The sequence below is a fragment of the Gorilla gorilla genome, chromosome 5 (genome assembly GCF_029281585.2).
Source record: "Gorilla gorilla gorilla isolate KB3781 chromosome 5, NHGRI_mGorGor1-v2.1_pri, whole genome shotgun sequence".
Lineage (NCBI taxonomy): Eukaryota > Metazoa > Chordata > Mammalia > Primates > Hominidae > Gorilla > Gorilla gorilla.
The window spans coordinates 111,471,373-111,494,312 of NC_073229.2; the positions used below are offsets into that span (position 1 = coordinate 111,471,373).

At 39.9% G+C, this 22,940-nt stretch overlaps 1 protein-coding gene across 2 annotated transcripts; it reads left to right on the forward strand.

Moving 5' to 3' along the window:
- Nucleotides 1-3,152: 3,152 nt before the first annotated feature.
- SMIM8 (small integral membrane protein 8) lies at nt 3,153-22,848 on the forward strand. 2 transcript variants are annotated; one of them, XM_004044378.3, is made up of 4 exons: nt 3,218-3,262; nt 11,352-11,372; nt 17,793-17,950; nt 20,862-22,516. In XM_004044378.3, the coding sequence occupies exons 3-4, from the start codon at nt 17,816-17,818 to the stop codon at nt 21,018-21,020; spliced, it is 294 nt and encodes a 97-aa protein (XP_004044426.1). In that variant the 5' UTR covers nt 3,218-3,262; nt 11,352-11,372; nt 17,793-17,815; the 3' UTR covers nt 21,021-22,516. The 2 variants fall into 2 exon arrangements, with proteins under 2 accessions (XP_004044425.1, XP_004044426.1); XM_004044377.4 differs by lacking the exon at nt 11,352-11,372 and having other exon boundaries at nt 3,153-3,262; nt 20,862-22,848.
- The last annotated feature ends 92 nt before the right edge of the window (nt 22,849-22,940 follow it).

Below are 22,940 nucleotides of genomic sequence, written 5' to 3' on the forward strand. Positions count from 1 at the left end.
TCTTTTCTTACACATGCTTATGTTTCTTGTATTCTTTCATCTGATCACTTTCTATTGATCATGACAGTAAAAGTACTTTGTTTCCATAGTGATATTTGACATGTACAGATCACTGAGAACCCTAAGGGATAAGAAAAAAGTTTGGGTCTGCTTAGGATGCAACATAATAATATTTTATAGCCTTCCAATTGTTTTTAGCTACTGCAGTAACAGTTTTTTAATTGAAATTTAACTTATTTTGTCAGAAGATTGCCTTGTAATACCAGTTGTCAATGAACTTTTAAAAATTAAACCTCAAGCCAGGTATATACCTAAAAGAAAGGAAATCAACACATCAAAAAGATATCTGCTCTCCCATGTTTACTGCAGCACTATTCACAATAACCCAATTTACATGCAATCTAAGTGTCCATCGACAGATAAATGGATAAAGAAAATGTGGTACATACACACAACAGAGTACTATTCAGCCGTGAAAAACAATTTGCAACAACATAGATGGAACTGGAGGACATTATTTTCAGTGAAATAAGCCAGGCACAGGAAGACAAACTTTGCATGTTCTCACTTATTTGTGGGAGATAAAAATTAAAACAAAAGAACTCATGAAAATAGAGTAGAATGATGGTTACCAGAGGCTGGGAAGGGTAGTGGGGGTGGGGGGAGTGGGAAATGGGGATTTTTAGTGGGTACAAAAGTATAGTCAGATAAAATGAATAAGATCTAGTATTTGATAGCACAACACGGTGACTACAGTCAGCAATAGTTGATTGTACATTTAAAAATAACTAAGGGTACAATTGGAATGTTTCTAACATAAATGATAAATCCTCGATGTGGTGGATACCCCATTTACCCTGATGTGATTATTATTCATTGTATGCTTGTACCAAAATATCTCATGTACCCCATAAATACATACACATAAATATTTAAAATTTTTAAAAATTAAACCTCAAATCACATGTGAAGTTAATTTGGCTTGGGAGAAAAAGTTTTAAATTCGAAACTTATTTACCAAAGCTTTACATAAACCCATGCCAAAATATTGGTACCTTCTATTCCAACTATTCTGTTCATTTTAATATAACTTGTGTAAACCAGAAAGTCTATGAGATAGGTCTCAATCAATTTAGAGGTTTATTTCACCAATGTTAAGGACCATGGCCTGTGACACAGCCTCAGGCAGTCCTGAGAACATGTGCCCAAGGTGGTCAGGCTACAGCTCAATTTTATACATTTTAGAGAAATGGAAGTTACAGGCAAAGACATATATCAATACATGTAAGGTATACATTGGTTTGGCCCATCTCAAAGCAGCGTGGGGGTGGGCTTCCAGGTCAGATGAATTCAAAGATTTTTCACATTTTCAATTAGTTGAAAGAGTTAAGCTCTGCCTGAAGATGTGAAGCCAGCTGGAGTTAAGGTAAGCGGGGGTGTTGTGGCAGCCAAGGTTCTCGTTATGTAGACAAAGCCTCCGGGTAGCTGGCTTCAAAGGATAGATGTGAATGTCTCTTATCAGACCTTAAAAGATGTCAGACTCTCTGGAAAAGACCTAGTAAGGGGCCAGGCACAGTGGCTCACGCCTGTAATCCCAGCACTTTGGGAGGCCGAGGTGGGTGGATTGCCTGAGGTCAGGAGTTCGAGACCAGCCTGACCAATATGGTGAAACTCTGTCTCTACTAAAAATACAAAAATTAGCTAGGCATGGTGGCATACACCTGTAGTCCCAGCTACTCGGGAGGATGAGGCAGGAGAATTGCTTGAACCCAGGAGGTGGAGGTTGCAGTGAGCCGAGATCATGCCACTGCACTCCAGCCTGGGTGACAGAGTGACACTCCGACACTCCATCTCAAAAAAAAAAAAAAAAAAAGATCTAGTAAGGGAAAGAGATTCTCTATAGAATGTAAGTTTTCCCCAACAAGACACAGCTTTGCGAGGCCATTTCAAAATATGTCAAATAAATATATTTTGGGGTAGCATATTTTTATTTCTTTCAGGTCCCACTATGTGTCACGTGATGTTATTCCAGAGTCAGGTTGGAATTTTCTTATTGCTACAGTATATTTTACCAGTCTTACGATCTCCGTTTTAATGTTAATGCTGGTCAGTTGTGTCTAACCTCCAACGGGAGGAAGGTATAATGAGGCATATCCAACCGCCCACCCCTTCCCATCAGGGCCTGAACTCATTTTTCAGGGTTTTTTTGAGATTACCTTGGCCAAGACAGAGGTCCATTCCTTTCGGGGGTGGGTGGGTGATGGTGGTGCTTAGAATTTTATTTTTGGTTTTTGTATTAGTCTCTTCTCACACTGCTAGAAAGAACCACCTGAGGCTGGGTAACTTATAAAGAAAAGAGGTTTCATTAGCTCACAGTTCCACAGGCTGTACAGGAGGTATGGCTCCAGGGGCCTCAGGAAACTTACAATCATGGTGGAAGAGGAAACAAGCACGTCTTACCATGGTGCAGGAGAGAGAGAGAAAGAGAGAGAGTGTGAAGGGGGAAGTGCTACACTCTTATAAACAAACATCTTCTGAGAACTCCATCATGGGAATGGCAAGGGGGAAGTCGGCCCCATGATTCAGTGACCTCTCACCAGGCCCCTCCTTCAACACAAGGGGGCTATTATTCCATATGAGATTTGGGTGGGGACACAGAGCCAAACCATATCAGTTTTCACGTGTATCCCAACAAACTTAAACATCAGCAAAGTATGTGCAAACCAGCATCCCTATATCTATTCTTGTCTCAACTGCACCTGCATACATACTGCATCTTGGACTCTCAAGGCCCTAACGTAATGGCAGAGTATTAACTCTACGCTTAAATGACTGTTCCCCTAAAGTAGGGGTAGGAAGAGATCAGATCTAGCTTTCTTTCCCAAATCAGAATCCTTTCCACTTTCATGAAACAAACATACTTCTAGGAGATGTCTCCTTTTATTTATACAAACATACACACCGAACTGGAACGTAATTTGAAGTTGGGAGGTGGAAAACTAAAGGTCAAAAAGGGAAGAAAGCAAAAACGTCCCTTGCACACTTCAGCCCGCAGACCCCAAGGACAGGCGCGAGGTCCTCAGAACCGGAAAGGTTAGCGCTGGATGGGTCCCCGCAGCCCTACGCCGCTGCGCCGCAGCCTCCGGAAGACAGGGGACGCTGTGGCGCCGGGCCGGGCGCGCTCCGCCGCTCTCTCTAGCAGGCGGGGCGGCGAAGCGGGGCGGGGCGTCTCGGGCGAGGAGAGGAGGTGACCCCGGGAAAGGTAAGCGGCGGCTTTGGTGGTGTTGAGTGGCTGGGCGCCGGCCTGGAGGGGACAGGGCGGCCGCACCATCACGCTCCCGTCTCTGCCCTGCCCAGCTGCCCTGCCAGCCTCCCTCCCAGGGAGGGAGCGTCCTCTCGGGTAGCCCAAATCTTTGCCTCTCCGTGGACTCCCCGTACCCGCACCCCAAGTCGGTGGAGCTCTCTGGTCCCACAGAGCCCATTTCCCGTACTCACCTTGCGGGCTCCAGTTTGTTCGGTGCTTCATCCGTGGACACCCCCACCCCGAGAACTCTCTCGTTTCCTGCGGTTTCTTAGTGTCTTGGCTCACCAGACTCATAGGGGAACATGGTGGTGTTTTGAGGAGACGCCGCTTTTCTTTTGTCATAGTGCGGACACTCGTGCTTTTTCAGCCCTGCAACACAATGTGTAGAACTTAACTGAATGAAGTTTTCTTTTGGAGGCTTCCAATGCATCTGTCTTTGAGTAAGCCTTCGGCACCGAACAGTAGTCCATGACATTGGGGAAAGCCAGATAAGACTCAGATTGTCAGTCCTCAGGCTGTCGCCAGCAAAGCCTTTCCCCTTTTTTCAGGGACAGTACTACATCCAAGAGGTGGAAAGATACTTTTGTTTTGTTTTGTTTTGTTTTGTTTATTTATTTATTATTATTATACTTTAAGTTTTAGGGTACATGTGCACAATGTGCAGGTTAGTTACATATGTATACATGGGCCATGCTGGTGCGATGCACCCACCAACTGGACATCTAGCATTAGGTATATCTCCCAATGCTATCCCTCCCCCCTCCCCCCACCCCACAACAGACCCCAGAGTGTGATGTTCCCCTTCCTGTGTCCATGTGTTCCCATTGTTCAATTCCCACCTATGAGTGAGAATATGCGGTGTTTGGTTTTTTGTTCTTGCGATAGTTTACTGAGAATGATGCTTTCCAATTTCATCCATGTCCCTACAAAGGACATGAACTCATCATTTTTTTATGGCTGCATATATTCCATGGTGTGTATGTGCCACATTTTCTTAATCCAGTCTATCATTGTTGGACATTTGGGTTGGTTCCAGGTCTTTGCTATTGTGAATAATGCCACAATAAACATACGTGTGCGTGTGTCTTTATAGCAGCATGATTTATAGTCCTTTGGGTATATACCCAGTAATGGGATGGCTGGGTCAAATGGTATTTCTAGTTCTAGATCCCTGAGGAATCGCCACACTGACTTCCACAATGGTTGAACTAGTTTACAGTCCCACCAACAGTGTAAAAGTGTTCCTATTTCTCCACATCCTCTCCAGCACCTGTTGTTTCCTGACTTTTTAATGATTGCCATTCTAACTGGTGTGAGATGGTATCTCATTGTGGTTTTGATTTGCATTACTCTGATGGCCAGTGATGGTGAGCATTTTTTCGTGTATTTTTTGGCTGCATAAATGTCTTCTTTTGAGAAGTGTCTGTTCATGTCCTTCGCCCACTTTTTGATGGGGTTGTTTGTTTTTGTCTTGTAAATTTGCTTGAGTTCATTGTAGATTCTGGATATTAGCCCTTTGTCAGATGAGTAGGTCGCGAAAATTTTCTCCCATTTTGTAGGTTGCCTGTTCACTCTGATGGTAGTTTCTTTTGCTGTGCAGAAGCGCTTTAATTAGATCCTATTTGTCAATTTTGGCTTTGGTTGCTATTGCTTTTGGTGTTTTAGACATGAAGTCCTTGCCCATGCCTATGTCCTGAATGGTAATGCCTAGGTTTTCTTCTAGGGTTTTTATGGTTTTAGGTCTAACGTTTAAGTCTTTAATCCATCTTGAATTGATTTTTGTATAAGGTGTAAGGAAGGGATCCAGTTTCAGCTTTCTACATATGGCTAGCCAGTTTTCCCAGCACCATTTATTAAATAGGGAATCCTTTCCCCATTGCTTGTTTTTCTCAGGTTTGTCAAAGATCAGATAGTTGTAGATATGGGGCGTTATTTCTGAGGGCTCTGTTCTGTTCCATTGATCTATATCTCTGTTTTGGTACCAGTACCATGCTGTTTTGGTTACTGTAGCCTTGTAGTATAGTTTGAAGTCAGGTAGTGTGATGCCTCCAGCTTTGTTCTTTTGGCTTAGGATTGACTTGGCAATGCTGGCTCTTTTTTGGTTCCATATGAACTTGAAAGTAGCTTTTTCCAATTCTGTGAAGAAAGTCATTGGCAGCTTGATGGGGATGGCATTGAATCTGTAAATTACCTTGGGCAGCATGGCCATTTTCATGATGTTGATTCTTCCTACCCATGAGCATGGAATGTTCTTCCATTTGTTTGTATCCTCTTTTATTTCCTTGAGCAGTGGTTTGTAGTTCTCCTTGAAGAGGTCCTTCACATCCCTTGTAAGTTGGATTCCTAGGTATTTTATTCTTTTTGAAGCAATTGTGAATGGGAGTTCACTCATGATTTGGCTCTCTGTTTCTCTGTTGCTGGTGTAAAAGAATGCTTGTGATTTTTCTACAGTGATTTTGTATCCAGAGACTTTGCTGAAGTTGCTTATCAGCTTAAGGAGATTTTGGGCTGAGACAATGGGGTTTTCTAGGTATACAGTCATGTCGTCTGCAAACAGGGACAATTTGACTTCCTCTTTTCCTAATTGAATACCCTTTATTTCCTTCTCCTGCCTAATTGCCCTGGCCAGAACTTCCAACACTATGTTGAATAGGAGTGGTGAGAGAGGGCATCCTTGTCTTGTGCCAGTTTTCAAAGAGAATGCTTCCAGTTTTTGCCCATTCAGTATGATATTGGCTGTGGGTTTGTCATAGATAGCTCTTATTATTTTGAGATACGTCCCATCAATACCTAATTTATTGAGAGTTTTTAGCATGAAGGGTTGTTGAATTTTGTCAAAGGCCTTTCCTGCATCTATTGAGATAATCATGTGGTTTTTGTCTTTGGTTCTGTTTATATGCTGGATTACATTTATTGATTTGTGTATATTGAACCAGCCTTGCATCCCAGGGATGAAGCCCACTTGATCATGGTGGATAAGCTTTTTGATGTGCTGCTGGATTCTGTTTGCTAGTATTTTATTGAGGATTTTTGCATCAATGTTCATCAAGGATATTGGTTTAAAATTCTCTTTTTTTGTTCTGTCTCTGCCTGGCTTTGGCATCAGGATGATGCTGGCCTCATAAAATGAGTTAGGGAGGATTCCCTCTTTTTCTATTGATTGGAATAGTTTCAGAAGGAATGGTACCAGTTCCTCCTTGTACCTCTGTTAGAATTCGACTGTGAATCCATCTGCTCCTGGACTCTTTTTGGTTGGTAAGCTATTGATTATTGCCACAATTTCAGCTCCTGTTATTGGTCTATTAAGATATTCAACTTCTTCCTAGTTTAGTCTTGGGAGAGTGTATGTGTTGAGGAATTTATCCATTTCTTCTAGATTTTCTAGTTTATTTGCATAGAGGTGTTTGTAGTATTCTCTGATGGTAGTTTGTATTTCTGTGGGATCAGTGGTGATATCCCTTTTATCATTTTTTATTGTGTCTATTTGATTCTTCTCTCCTTTTTTCTTTATTAGTCTTGCTAGCAGTCTATCAATTTTGTTGATCCTTTCAAAAACCCAGCTCCTGGATTCATTGATTTTTTGAAGGGTTTTTTCTGTCTCTATTTCCTTCAGTTCTGCTCTGATTTTGGTTATTTCTTGCCTTCTGCTAGCTTTTGAATGTGTTTGCTCTTGCTTTTCTAGTTCTTTTAATTGCGATGTTAGGGTGTCAATTTTGGATCTTTCCTGCTTTCTCTTGTGGGCATTCAGTGCTATAAATTTCCCTCTACACGCTGCTTTGAATGTGTCCCAGAGATTCTGGTATTTTGTGTGTTTGTTCTCGTTGGTTTCAAAGAACATCTTTATTTCCGCCTTCATTTTGTTATGTACCCAGTAGTCATTCAGGAGCAGGTTGTTCAGTTTCCATGTAGTTGAGCGGTTTTGAGTGAGATTCTTAATCCTGAGTTCTAGTTTGATTGCACTGTGGTCTGAGAGATAGTTTGTTATAATTTCTGTTCTTTTGCATTTGCTGAGGAGAGCTTTACTTCCCAGTATGTGGTCAATTTTGGAATAGGTGTGGTGTGGTGCTGAAAAAAATGTATATTCTGTTGATTTGGGGTGGAGAGTTCTGTAGATGTCTATTAGGTCTGCTTGGTGCAGAGCTGAGTTCAATTCCTGGGTATCCTTGTTGACTTTCTGTCTCGTTGATCTGTCTAATGTTGACAGTGGGGTGTTAAAGTCTCCCATTATTAATGTGTGGGAGTCTAAGTCTCTTTGTAGGTCACTCAGGACTTGCTTTATGAATGTGGGTGCTCCTGTATTGGGTGCATATATATTTAGGATAGTTAGCTCTTCTTGTTGAATTGATCCCTTTACCATTATGTAATGGCCTTCTTTGTCTCTTTTGATCTTTGTTGGTTTAAAGTCTGTTTTATCGGAGACTAGGATTGCAACCCCTGCCTTTTTTTGTTTTCCATTTGCTTGGTAGATGTTCCTCCATCCTTTTATTTTGAGCCTATGTGTGTCTCTGCCCGTGAGATGGGTTTCCTGAATATAGCACACTGATGGGTCTTGACTCTTTATCCAATTTGCCAGTCTGTGTCTTTTAATTGGAGCATTTAGTCCATTTACATTTAAAGTTAATATTGTTATGTGTGAATTTGATCCTGTCATGATGTTAGCTCGTTATTTTGCTCGTTAGTTCATGAAGTTTCTTCCTGGTCTCAATGGTCTTTACATTTTGGCATGATTTTGCAGCGGCTGGTACCAGTTGTTCCTTTCCATGTTTAGCGCTTCCTTCAGGGGCTCTTTTAGGGCAGGCCTGGTGGTAACAAAATCTCTCAGCATTTGCTTGTCTGTAAAGTATTTTATTTCTCCTTCACTTATGAAGCTTAGTTTGGCTGGATATGAAATTCTGGGTTGAAAATTCTTTTCTTTAAGAATGTTGAATATTGGCCCCCACTCTCTTCTGGCTTGTAGAGTTTCTGCCAAGAGATCCGCTGTTAGTCTGATGGGCTTCCCTTTGTGGGTAACCCGACCTTTCTCTCTGGCTGCCCTTAACATTTTTTCCTTCATTTCAACTTTGGTGAATCTGACAGTTATGTGTCTTGGAGTTGCTCTTCTCGAGGAGTATCTTTGTGGTGTTCTCTGTATTTCCTGAATCTGAATGTTGGCCTGCCTTGCTAGATTGGGGAAGTTCTCCTGGATTATATCCTGCAGAGTGTTTTCCAACTTGGTTCTATTCTCCCCGCCACTTTCAGGTACACCAATCAGACGTAGATTTGGTCTTTTCACATAGTCCCATATTTCTTGGAGGCTTTGCTCGTTTCTTTTTATTCTTTTTTCTCTAAACTTCCCTTCTCGCTTCATTTCATTCACTTCATCTTCCGTTACTGATACCCTTTCTTCCAGTTGATCGCATCGGCTCCTGAGGCTTCTGCATTCTTCACGTAGTTCTCGAGCCTTGGTTTTCAGCTCCATCAGCTCCTTTAAGCACTTCTCAGTATTGGTTATTCTAATTATACATGCTTCTAAACTTTTTTCAAAGTTTTCAACTTCTTTGCCTTTGGTTTGAATTTCCTCCCGTAGCTCGGAGTAATTTGATCGTGTGAAGCCTTCTTCTCTCAGCTCGTCAAAGTCATTCTCTGTCCAACTTTGTTCCGTTGCTGGTGAGGAACTGTGTTCCTTTGGAGGAGGAGAGGTGCTCTGCTTTTTAGAGTTTCCAGTTTTTCTGCTCTGTTTTTTCCCCATCTTTGTGATTTTATCTACTTTTGGTCTTTGATGATGGTGATGTACAGATGGGTTTTTGGTGTGGATGTCCTTTCTGTTTGTTAGTTTTCCTTCTAACAGACAGGACCCTAAGCTGCAGGTCTGTTGGAGTACCCGGCCGTGTGAGGTGTCAGTCTGCCCCTGCTGGAGGGTGCCTCCCAGTTAGGCTGCTTGGGGATCAGGGGTCAGGGACCCACTTGAGGAGGCAGTCTGCCTGTTCTCAGATCTCCAGCTGCGTGCTGGGAGAACCACTGCTCTCTTCAAAGCTGTCAGACAGGGACATTTAAGTCTGTAGAGGATACTGCTGTCTTTTTGTTTGTCAGTGCCCTGCCCGCAGAGGTGGAGCCTACAGAGGCAGGCAGGCCTCCTTGAGCTGTGGTGGGCTCCACCCAGTTCGAGCTTCTGGGCTGCTTTGTTTACCTAAGCAAGCCTGGGCAATGGCGGGCGCCCCTCCCCCAGCCTCACTGCCGCCTTGCAGTTTGATCTCAGACTGCTGTGCTAGCAATCAGCCAGACTCTGTGGGCGTAGGACCCTCCGAGCCACGTGTGGGATATAATCTCCTGGTGCGCCGTTTTTTAAGCCCGTCAGAAAAGTGCAGTATTCGGGTGGGAGTGACCCGATTTTCCATGTGCCGTCTGTCACCCTTTTCTTTGACTAGGAGAGGGAACTCCCTGACCCCTTGCGCTTCCCGAGTGAGGCAATGCCTCGCCCTGCTTCGGCTCTCGCACGGTGCACGCACCCACTGACCTGTGCCCACTGTCTGGCACTCCCTAGTGAGATGAACCTGGTACCTTGGATGGAAATGCAGAAATCACCCGTCTTCTGCGTCGCTCATGCTGGGAGCTGTAGACCGGAGCTGTTCCTTTTCAGCCATCTTGGCTCCTCCCCTCTTGTTTTGTTTTTAGACAGAGTTTCGCTCTGTCACCCAGGCTGGAGTGCAGTGTCGCGATCTCGGCTCACCTCAACCTTCACCTCCTGGGTTCAGGCGATTCTTCTGCCTCAGCCTCCCGAGGAGCTGGGATTACAGGCCCGCGCTACCACACCCGGCTAATTTTTGTATTTTTAGTAGAGACGGGGTTTCACCATATTGGCCACGCTAGTTTCAAACTCCTGACCTCAAGTGATCCTGACCTCAAGCAATCTACCCGCTTCGGCCTCCCAGAGTGCTGGGATTACAGGCGTGAGCCACCCTGCCCGGCAGGAAAGATACTTTTTTAGAAAGTATATTTTACCTTAAAAACAACATATATATAATCAGTTTTTAAAACTTAAATGATTATAATTTTGTTTCTTAAATATTGTAATATACATGCAAAGGCCTGTTATCAATTTAAGAGTAAGATGGGGTGAGGTGGTAAAATATTGGTGGGCTGGTAATTGGGAGACCTAGGTGATCGCACCCTCCTGGTAAAGACATCTCCTTGGGTTTGGGTTTCTCAGAAAGGGGTTTAGAAGGGGGAGTTAGACTAAATGGTGAGTATGAAAGTAGCTACCATTCATTGAACATCTGCATCCTTTAAAATGTGTCATCTTAATTAATGCACACATTTAGTACCTATCTATGCAATAGATAGTATTGCTCCTTTTATAAAGTTAGAAACTGAGAATCAGAGTTGTCACTTAAAGACACACAGCTTATAAGTAGCAAAGTCAGAATTTGAGGTTATGCTATGTTTCCCCTCAAGCCATGAAGTCCTCTGATTCTAACCCAAACTTGTTTAAACTAATTTAAATTATTTTTAAGGTTTTCTGCCCCAAACTTCAAGTTAGTTTCTTAAGTATTAAGATAATGTGGCATGTGAAACTATAAAAAAGTGTATTATACTTTCATTAAAATATTTTGCCCATTTTATAATTCTCTGTCTTTTAAAGGAAAGGCTTTCATTATTAATAAGGTTCCTGCTCGTTAACATTTTATGATTCTGGTCATTTTGTTTTGTCTTCTATTGAGGTGCTTATTTCTAAAATGTATGTTTGAAGATTAAGTGTTTCCCTTAAAGTAATTCTTATATTCTTTATATCTTAGTCTAATTTGCATGTACAATATATTAATAGGTAGTCAAGTATTCTGGAATAACTCCCTGAGCAAGAATTTTGCTAAAGAAGGGAAAATCATTCAAAAATGACTAGTCCTGACTCTCGGTGTAGGACCATCTGTACAGCCTCTCACATTGTGTGTTATTAATTTCAGGGGCTTACTATTCTTACACTTTGAGATGTAAATGACTCTCATGGAGTTGGGTAAACGGGCAGTCCTTTATCTTTGCTTCTTCCTTTTTCCATTGCACGCTTCCGTCACAGGAGTATGGACAGAAGAAAAAGGTAAAGAACATTTTACCAGAGAGAAAGAAATGAAGCAAATACCACTTAGTTTAGACCTTTTTTACAGGCACCTGTGAAATGTTCTACTCTCCTCTATTTTTTTTTTTAAGAAAAGATAAATAACAGTTTCTTAATCATGCATGGAAAAGGGAACAAGAAGTGGGTGATGGAAAAATGAAGAAGAAGTAAGAGTGGGGCAGATTGCACAGCCAGGGGTGCCTGATTAATTATTTTGCAGGTAGGCCCGCACACAAATTAATCACAAAATTACTTAGCCAAGAGCAGTGTAATGCCAGGTTCCCAGCATCCTTGCTAATCTATGTGTATGTATGTTTTATGTCATTACTGTTTTAACACAGTAAATGAGGTTTTTAAATGCAGCTTAAAAATAAATAGATCCTCAAAGTGATAATAACTAGAGATTGGTCAATATCATATGTAAGTAAATGAGTGACAGCTGCAGTGGAAACAAAAAGTAAGAGAAGAAGGTGGAGAAACTAGTGGGAAGACTAAGAAAGTTCTGATGGAAGTGTGCTAGACATTAACTGGTTTTGTCTTAGGTGAGTGGTAATGTCAGAGTAAGTTATTGCCATGCCTTGACTTTATGATTAGTTCTGCAGCTTTTTAAATTGGAACTTGTATTAGTTTTGTACTTGAAAATAGCTAGTCAACTTAAACTTCAGGATTAAAAGTTTACTTGTTACAATACAGATTTGTTTTCCCCAAAACAACTTATACATGTGTGAAGAAATGACTAAGGTTTTGCATTCTACCTGTTTTATTTATTCAACTGGCACATCTTGAATTTATTCTTCAGCCATACTTGTACAGCTCTGTGGGCTGGCATGTGAACAAATACAGAAGAATCTTCTCATATGTAGGAAAGATTTTGTTTTTGTTTTTGTTGTTGTTTTTAAAATAGTTATATATAACAAATTCTTGGCTGCTAAGACCCTTTCTGGTCTCAGTAATCTGAATTTTTTTTTAACAAAGTATAGATGGTTGTTAAAAAGTCTTAGTTTGATAGATGGTGTAAATAAGTTCATGCAATTTTGGGAGAACTGTTGTATCATCAGTGACTGTGGCTCATAACGGAGAAGCAGCAATAAAACTGAGATGTTTTATCCCACTTCTAATAAAAGAATGATAAATAATAGAAAATGTTACTCTCATACTTTCCAGAAAGTGTCAGTAACAGTGGAAATTGTGGTATATTAAATCTTTTAAAATATACATGTGAGTTTCCAGTCAAAATATTCTGTCATTTCTAGCAGAGTTTAACATAAACAGTGAATTATTAAGGTAAATGTGAGTGTCTGGGAGTTGCAATATAACAAATACTACTCTGATTATTTTATTGATTCATTATAAGGGAAATATAGGTTCTGCTAAGGAAAAAAAGGAGATCAAGCAATCTTACAACTAAAATTAAGTCATCACAATTAGTATTAGAACGCTATATAACTATATAGTTTTTTACAGACATATTTCATATAGGTTGAATTTCATAACACTCACCATCACTGCATCCATTTAATTTTAAAATACTGACATTTTTGTTAGCTGTAACTAGTCTCTCTCTTTCTCTTTCTTCTCCTCTCTTCCCCCCCATATATATATAAATGACAGCAGATCCCTTCTGAATAGATTAATGCCCTCCCTGAGGGGATGATTAACTCACTCCACACCTGAAGTCCAAAATTATATACAGTGTATAATTTTATATACCCCAGGAGTAGAGTAATAATAATATATAATGTAAATTGTATATTACATTGTTGTTTAATATATAATGTAAATTGTATATTATATTATTGTTTAATATATAATGTAAATTGTATATTACATTATTGTTTAATATATAATTTATTATGTTAATAAATTACATATATTATAATTAATATATAATTATATGTAACATAATTTTATATAATTTTGGACATCAGGTGTGGAGTGAGTTCATCCTCAATTCCTGGAACATTATCATCCACACAAAGTATATGTAATAAACTATGCTCTGAGGACCCTTCTGTGCTCTGCAATATGAACTTCTATACCCATCTTTTCCATCACCTTGTTTTTCTTCCCAATGAACAACTTTAATCTGTTTTCTATAGGCTATCTTTGTTTTAAATACACACAGCTGTTTTCCAATAATAAATGGAAAAATGCTGTTTATGTCAGTTTCTGGTTACAATGACTTTTACCTTTGTATATTTGCTTTTTCAGGCCTTTGTAGTATTTTTATCTAATGCCTCAGTTTCATGTAGTGGCACACTCTGAGGCTGAGATTCAGCCCTAATAACATGGCCATGGGCTAACTATTTTCTTCCTAATGTTCCTTATAGGTTTGGCTGTTGACAGACTATAATACTGCTTCCACTTTAATGACTGCTTCATTTTGCATTTTCTTTTCCTATCTTAGCCCATTTGTGTTGCTATAAAGGAATACTGAGGCTGGGCAATTTATGAAGAAAAGAAGTTTATTTGGTTCATGGTTCTGCAGGCTGTACAGGAAGCATGGTGTCAGCCTCTGTTTCTGGTGAGGGGCTCAGGTTGCCTCCACTCATGGTGGAAGGTGATGGTGATCTGGCATGTGCAGAGATCACATGGTAAGAGAGGAAGCAAGAAAGAGAGGGGAGGTGCTAGGCTCTTTTTAACAACTAGCTCTCCAGGGGACTAATAGAGTGAGAACTCACTTGCTCCCCACCCTCCCCGAGGAAGGGTATTAATCTATTCATGAGGGATCCACCCCCATGACCCAAACACCTCCCACTAGGCCTCACCTCCGACATTGGAGGTCAGATTTCAACGTGAGATTTGGGAGACAAATATCCAAACTATAGCACCCACATTTATAGTCAAACAAGTTTTTAGCACAGGGAGAAACATCACTGACACCTGTTATAGGCACCTGGTGGCCAACATTTGTTACTTAAATTCTGAATACCTTTATAAACACCGTCGTGGCTAAGAGAAGAAAAATGAAACACCAGCAGTTCTCATTAGAAGAAAAAAATGGTAGTAGTGGAAGCAGTAGATTGCTGCCACAACAAAGGAGAAATAGCAAAGGAATTTAACACCACTACCCCAACATTGTTCACATTTTTGAAAGATTGAGCCAAGATTGAAGAGAAAGTTTAAAAAGGGATTCTGGGACTAAAGCAAAAGTGAATGTGAGGTACCTTTTATCACTGTTTTTGCATGATATCAGGTTCATGCAAGAAATGGGCATGTAACTGTGCTGTAGAAAGCATTCGATTTTTGCCAACCTTAGGAATTGCGGTAGTCTCTTCTTGCGTCACTATAAAGAAATACCTGATGCTGGGTAATTTATAAAGCAAAGAGGTTTAATTGGCTCACGGTTCAGCAGGCTGTACAGGAAGCATGGTGCCAGCTTCTGCCCCTGGTGAGGGCTTCAGGAAGCTTTCAGTTGTGGTGGAAGATTAAGTGGAAGCAGGCATGTCACATGGTGAGACAGGAAGCAAGAGGGAGGGGAAGAAGTGTCACACTTAAACAACCAGATCTCACATGAACTCATAGAGTAAGAACTCGCTCATTACTACAAGGATGGCACCAAGCCATTCATGAGGGATCTGCTCCCATGATCCAAATGCCTCCCACCAGGCTCCACCTTCAACACTGGGGATTACAATTCAGCTTGAGATTTAGAGGGGACAAACATCCAGAGCTTATCAGGCATGGTGAGTTTCAAGCAAGTGCGGGCTGCCCGAACAAACTTCGGGCATATTCTGGAATTGTTTCACAAGTTGCCTGTAGTGAAGAAAACACTGTTTCAGTAGAGAAAATTATTAACTTACATGCAGGAGAAATTTAAAAACAAGAACAAAAATTGCTGGTTACAGCTTCAATGGCTTGTTTGTTTGTTTGTTTTTGGATACAGGGTCTAGCTGTATCCAAACAGGATACAGCCTGTTGCCCAGACTGGTCTCAGACTCCTGGGTTCAAGCAGTCCTACCTCTTCCTCCCAAAATAGTGGGATTACAGGTGTGAGCCACCCCACCCAGCCTGAATGGTGTTTTAAGTGCTGATGAAACAGGTGTTCTTGTTACCTTATCATATGCTTCATGCCAAAGGTAGACTTTGCAAAGGAAATAAACAGATTGATGATTGGTGTTTCTACTGTAATGCATTTTGGAACAATTGTCTTTGGCAAGTCAGCTAACTTTCAGTGCTTCAGAAATGTTCCTCCGTGATTACCAAGCCAATACACATGCCTGAATAATGAGAAATGTGTTACTGAATGGCTGATAAAGATTGACAAGGGAATGCAAGGAGCAATACACAGTATGCTCTTGCCAGTAGACAATTGGTCTGCCCACAACATACTCCCACACTTGGATCATGTAGGGGTTGAGTTTTTCCCATTGAACTACACAGCCATTCTGCAGCCATTGGATCAGGGTACAGTTGGCACAGTGACAGCTCACTTCTGAAAGCAGTTGGAACAACTCTTTCTAAATGTAGAGCGTGAAGAGAAAAATGGAGAAAATCAACATGAGTAAGCCATTGACATGATTGCAGAGACTTGGTGATCTATAAAGTTATCTGTAATCATGAAATGTTAGCAAAACACAGGCATGATTCCTGTGGAATCCCCTGAGGTCCTCCTGTAAGAAGACTGCAACTAAATGTGGTATTTGAACCAATCTAGCACTCAACTGCTGCTGTCATTGATGTCTCAAACCAGTTTGATTTTGAAGACTGTGTGGCTACAGATAGCAATTTAACTATTTCCCAAGTTACCAAATCCTGAAGTTGCTACAGGAGTGCTAACTGATGTAAAAATTGAACCAGAAAGCCGTGGTGATAACGATGAAGAAGGCAACAATGATAATCATGATATGCATGAGGAATAAGTGATGGAACCAGCAACAGTGAACATTTCTGAAGCCTTTGCAAGTATAGAAAGTGCTTAGAACGTTCCTTTTTCTTCAAGCAGATGTTCCTCTTGAGGTGCATACCCAATTAAATGATATAGATGAACATTCAGTGACTACTGCAACACAAAAGTATTTTGAAAAGCCAAGCTCCTAGTTTTCTCCTTAACTACGAAGTTGTGAAAATATTGATTTTATAAAGTCTATAAAATACTAAGCTTAATGAATACTTATACTGGCCAGGTGTGGTGGCTCATGCCTGTAATCCCAGCACTTTGGGAGGCAGAAGCAGGTTTGCTTTGTTGTCAGGAGTTTGAGACCAGCCTGGGCAACATGGCGAGACCCTGTCCCTACCAAAAAAAAAAAAAAAAGCCAGGTGTGGTGCATGCCTGTAGTCCTAGCTACCTGGGAGGTTGAGGTGGGAGGATCACTTGAGCCCAGGTGTTTGAGGCTGCAGACTGCAGTGAGCTATGATCACGCCACTGCACGTGCATTCCAGTCTAGGCAATCGAGTAAGACTCTGTCTCAAAAAAAAAAAAAAAAAAAAAAACTTGTGCAAACAAAGCCCCAATTTGTGTTTAAGTATGAATGTTTGGCTCTTAACTTTTATTTTATAACATTTACTGTACAGTGATTGCAGCATTTCCCCCAAATAATTTTACTATATTGTCATTTATGTCCATCTTTGGAAGCTTTCTTTCTCTACCTCCCCTCTTTCAACCCTCACCTCCCATCCCAGCATTAGATGGCAGAGATGATAAAATAAGCTTTTGCCTAATAATACCTAGAAGAGAAAAATACTCCCAAAGTGCTGACATTTCAGCTAGGAAAACAAGAAGACAAAAGACACACTTGGATTTAATAGGATAGATTTACAGTAGCTAAGATAAAAAAGGATATTCAGATTAAGGAGATAGCAGGGCATATCCTACCCAGAAAGTTGCTGATTGGCAATGGAGGAGTAAGTACAAACAGCTCCTTACCCTTACTGCTTGGGAAAATGAGTTCGTGTGTGGGCTAGTGGAGGAAGACAGAGGAGCAGTGGGGGAAATTGGCCAGGAGTGAATCTGTAGGAGAAGATAATGAGCAAAGGAATGCTGGTCCTTCTCTCAGGTTGGTGTTCTGGAGGGGCTGTTGAAAGGTGAGGAGGAGTGAAAGCAAGGAACTAAAGAAAGGAACGGATAACCTACCGGCCTCACCTACTCGTAGTCTTGGTTGCATATGATACGACGTGACTCAGACCAACAAACAATTCTCCAGTCTTCTATAAAAGTAGGAAAACAACCTTTGCCCACCACTTTTATTTTGAGATGAAAATTAAAATAATGAACAAAATTACCAAATTAAAATGAAAGCACCATTTACAAAGTACATTATACAAAGTAATAAGATAACTGACAATCACATTTGGTATGTATCCGGGTTGGAATTCAAAGAAAGAATTTAAGAATTACTTTTTAAAGAAATTTATCAGAGAAGCACAATTATGAAGGGAAAAAATATATTATTTTGTTTTTAGATAATAAATCATCATTGATCAAGATGTCTTCAGCATCTGAGCCTCCAACATTCAAAAAGGAACCACCCAAAGAGAAAGAGTTTCAAAGCCCAGGGCTCAGAGGGGTGCGCACAACAACCTTATTTCGTGCTGTGAATCCAGAGCTCTTCATTAAACCTGTAAGAAATACATCCAGGATAAGACTTTGTGTTTAATCCAACCAGACTGTCAGAAAGTTCTAATTTTCTTGTATTTGATTTTATCATGGAAATTTTATGTTGACAAGTAAGACCTCTCTGTGAATAAAAGCAGGTGGAAGGACGATTGTAAATGCTGTTTCACATATAAATACACATATAAAAGTAAATATTTTAAGGGCATTTGAGAGTTATAATGAAAAATGGTTGCCCTTTAATGGATTGGCTTCTCAAACTATCTAAAGTACTATTTTAATAGTTGCATTAATTTGAAGACAACTTTTGTTGTTTGATCAGGTACTATTAGGTAAATAAGACCTTCCATTTAAGCAAGGAAACCAAAATGAAAATCTGACCAGTCTTAACATACTGCAATTCTACCCTGTAGGTAATATTTTTATCTAAGCAATATTACAGATACTTTGTGAAAAATTCCAAAACATTTGATTTGATGATATTTATTTATTAGAGGTTCTGTCACCTAGGCTGTAGTGCAGTGGTACAGTCAGCTCACTGCAGCTTCAAACCCCTGGGCTCAAGGGATCCTTGCACCTCAGCCTCCTGAGTGGCTGGGACTACAGGTGCACACCTTTATGCCTGGCTCATTTTTAAAATTTTTTTGTAGAGATGGTGTGTCAGTATATTGCCCAAACTGGTTTTGAACTCCTGGCCTTAAGCGATTCTCCCACCTCAGCCTCCCAAATTGTTGGGATTACAGGCATGAGCCACCACGCCTGGCTGAGTTTATTTTTAAATAAATGTAGATTCTATTTTAAAATAAATGTAAAATCAGATTAAAATAAAATATGATAAATATTTAAGTGTGTTGAATCTGATTCGAATTTTAGTAACAAAGTTACCAATGTAAACTATTTTAAAGTTAAATAGATCAACTTAATCAGATCATTAAATCAAGGTAAAATATTTTAAAAGCTTTGAACTAATGTGTTCTTTTAATTGCTAAAAGCATTTCAAGAATTGTAAATTTAAACTGCTCTGAGTCTGTGTCCTTTCTTAGGTGTTCATCTAAGTGAAAAAGTTTGACCCTTATTTTGAAATAGAAATGTCACCTAAAGGAAGAAACTGAGGCAAATTAATATAGGTAGGGAGTTTATTTGGGCCAAGGTTGAGGACTGCAGCCTGGGAAACACGTCAGAGTAACCTTGGGAAGCACCCTGGAGAGCAAAAGAGAGGCTGGAGTTTTTAAGAAAAAAGATGAATCAGGAGAGGGGGCAAGTACAAAAGTTGCTTTTCAGTAATTTTCATTGGTTTGCAGAAATGACATTGATTAGTAATTGTACATTGTTGAACTACAGAGTATGAGTTAAATGTCTAGTGGAGGGCATTGTAAGGTTAATACATAGCTATTGGTGGTGTCAGTCCAGAGCCCACATAGCAAGGGCTTCAAAATTATTACTTAGCTCAAGACATGACTACTATCTCATTCCAATGCCTCTCTGGGCCTGATAATTTAAAGGGGGCTCACATTCCACAGTTAAAGAGTTTCTTTTATTTCTCAGTAGTGGTACAGCAGGTATGGTGACAGAAGCAGAAACTATTATTTGTATCACTACTGTGCATTTACATTGACCTAAGAAAGACCAACTCGTTGAGTATGAACATGCAAAGAAAAGGGTCTGAGGTACAGTTTCAGGAGTAACAAAGTTAATAGACAAAATACTTTTCTGGAGTTGTGAACATCTTTCCTGTATTTAAAAGCTTTTTTTTTTTTTTTTTTGGCCGGGCATCATGACTCATGTCTGCAATCCCAGTACTTTGGGAGGCTGAGGTAGAGGGATCTCTTGAGGCCAGGAGTTCAACATACTGAGACTCTATCTCTACAAAAAAATTTAAAGTTAGTCTGGCCACAGTGGCTCATGCTGAGGTGGGCGGATCACTTGAAGTCAGGAGTTTGAAACCAGCTGGCCAACATGGTGAAACCCTGTATTTATTAAAAATACAAAAAAATTAGCCAGGCATGGTGTGCACAACTGTAGTCCCAGCTTGGGAGGCTGAGGCAGGAAAATCGCTTGAGCCCAGGAGTTTGAGACTGCAGTGAGCTATGATTGCACCACTGCACTCCAGCCTGGGCAACAGAATGAGATCCTGTCTCTTAATAACAACAACAAAACACAGCGTGTGTGTGTGTGTACCTGAAAGCATCACTTTGCCTCTTAGGGTCTTGGATTGTCGTGTGTGTGTGTGTGTGTGTGTGTGTGTGTGTGTGTGTGTGTGTGTGTTAACCTGAAAGCATCACTTTGCCTCTTAGGGTCTTGGATTGTCCAAGAGTAAATCAAGGTTAACAGCATAATAGCTGTTCCCATCACTAAATTTCTTGAGGTAATGGAGTAGGTTCCCAGCGAAGAGTGTATACATCATCATCATTTCTGTGCCTAATATATAAAAGGTTTTTTTTGCCAGTTATTCATGACTTGGGCAAGAAGAATAGCATGTCTACTTCATTCCTCACTTCCTAATAAAATGAACTAATTTGAGGTTTGCAAATGGAGAGACTTGGGCCCAGGACCCAGGAAGTTAAGCAGCTCCTCCACTTCACACAGATAACATTGAAAACTCCGGGTGCCAGCCAGTTTTCCTGCCTCACTCCTTTCCCAGCTGTCACCTTCCTGAGAGTAGAGGTCTGAGATGTCCAGGGTGTAGATGGGAGAAAGCCTGGAGAGGAGAAGCAAGAGTCTTCTATAATCTCTAGATAATCAGTAGTTTAGCTAATTGAATAAAGAACTGAATAAATGATTTTAATTAAAATACTGCCATGGTAATGCTAGTGTTGTAATAAAGATGTGGCATGTCAGGAGGAAAGTGCAACCGGTATTTGGGTCTCCTCAAATTGTTAGTCTTACTAAAGCTTTATAATTTTTTTTTTCTTTGACAGAACAAACCTGTAATGGCTTTCGGATTGGTAACTCTTTCACTTTGCGTGGCATATATTGGTTATCTACATGCAACACAAGAGAATAAAAAGGACCTCTATGAAGCTATTGATAGTGAGGGGCACAGTTATATGAGGCGGAAAACATCCAAATGGGATTAGTAGTGCTGGTTAGTGCAGATGGACCTTTATTAAAGGTTCTGAAATCTTCAAATGAAAGACCTTGTGAGTGTGCAGTATCATGTTTCTTGTTCTAGAACATGCTAATGAAGAGAGAAGATAGCAGTTGCAACCAGACAACTGTCGTAAATTTTGTCCTTTCACAGCTGCAGCCATTATCTCATTCTTTTTCCACAGAGTGGGCGTCATATTTTTCTTTCCTTACCTCTTATAAAAGTGCCATGAGAATGGAAGTTGTTTTTGTTAATTATTAAATTCTGTATAATAAAAGTACCCATGCTGTTAAATTTGCATGATGTTTTAAATATTTTAAGATGAATTATGCCGGTGCAGCTGTCGTGAAAGTTTACTTGTGTTTTGCTACTTGCAAAGGAAATGTTCATGTTGTCCCTGGCATAGAAACTATATTTTTAAAGAAAGATAAATAGAAATTTTAAGGCCTGAAGCCAATATTAAAAATATGAGATATGAGAAACTGAGTTGGCTCTGACAAGTAGTTTTTATAGTGTCACAAATGGTTCATATATTTCAGTTTCCATTTTAGCTATTTTTGGGGCAGAATTTTATTTTAATGGAAAAGATCCTTCCACTGAGCTACTAAAATAAGGATTAAGAATATCCCAGAGTAATTGGAGTTTTTCTTGAAAAAAAAAAAGTATGTTTTACTGAGGTATGATGATTTTGACTACAACTAAATGTTATCTATTTTAGTGTTTATGTTAATTAATGTTAATTAATTTTGTTTATGTTAATTTATGTTAATTAATGTTACTGTAATGTTATAAACATAAGACCAAGTGTTCTTATAGTTATTTAAAACCTACAACTACTCAATAGATAAGGAATAGGTAAGGTCTCCTTATTGTACCAGGTTTACCTTACATACTTTTTTTTTCTTTTGAAGTTTATATGCCAGCAGGCCTTTTTGTTTTTTTCCTTTTCAGAATGTTTCTTATTTTCTGAAGCATTAGCATTTTGAAGTGTCTTTTATGGAAGTGGGGACAGAAATGGGGGTAAAAATGAGTGTAAACAAAGCCCAGCCCTATGGTCAGCACCCACTGGAGGTGAGAAGCAGAATGGCCTTGGTTGTCCTGGCACCTGGCCGAGGGGCCTAGGACAGAGGTCAAGTCTAGGCCCCTGTGTCTGGCCAGATTCTGCCTTATAGAATTCAAATCTTTCTTACAAGGGTTCTGGACCCGTTTCATTTCTAGATATATACCTAATTCTCCAAATCATTGTCATTGGGCCTCAGTAGTAAATCTCACCTCTGAAGTCTTGCTTCAGTCGCTATTAATATTACCAATTAATAATAACAGCACAGGCAGAGTTTATCATAATGTTATTTTAAATTTGTCATACTTTATTATGGTTTTGTAAGGTACATGAAAATGTAATTATGTGTGATTTGTAGGTATTAAAGAACTTAGCTAATTGAATTTACATGGAACTAAATAAAATCTTTACTACTGAGCCCCAAATATTTATTTGCTATGCCTCTCTGTATAATGTACTTCATATAGTTTAAAATGCACTTCAGTGATACAAAATCCCTTTAAAAGACTCTTTTGTTTTTGTTTTCCCTGTGTATTTTGGCTGTCACAAAACTAGGGTTCTTCTGTTTTTAACTTATGCATTTAATGACACATTGCTGTCTTTTAGAATTTTTTAGTGTTCAACAGAATAAGTTGATGTTTGGTGGCAGAGGAGATATTAGTTGCGTGAACTGTCAAGAGATTGCAGTGTAGGAGGGCAACAGAAACTGTACAAGGTGCAGACTTAAGTCATGTAAGATCTATGTGAATGAACCAAAGTAACTAGAGTCAGTCAAGCACAAAGCTGTGAAAAGTAGTGTGAGGAAAGAATCATACTGAATTTTAGGAACAAGTACCTGACTATGATACT

What these genes read in the sequence shown, in the direction of transcription:
- SMIM8 (XM_004044377.4), top strand. Translation starts at nt 17,816, where the DNA reads ATGTCTTCAGCATCTGAGCCTCCAACATTCAAAAAGGAACCACCCAAA. An exon ending in CAGAGCTCTTCATTAAACCT is followed by an intron (nt 17,951 to 20,861) that starts GTAAGAAATACA and finishes TTTCTTTGACAG; the next exon opens with AACAAACCTGTAATGGCTTT.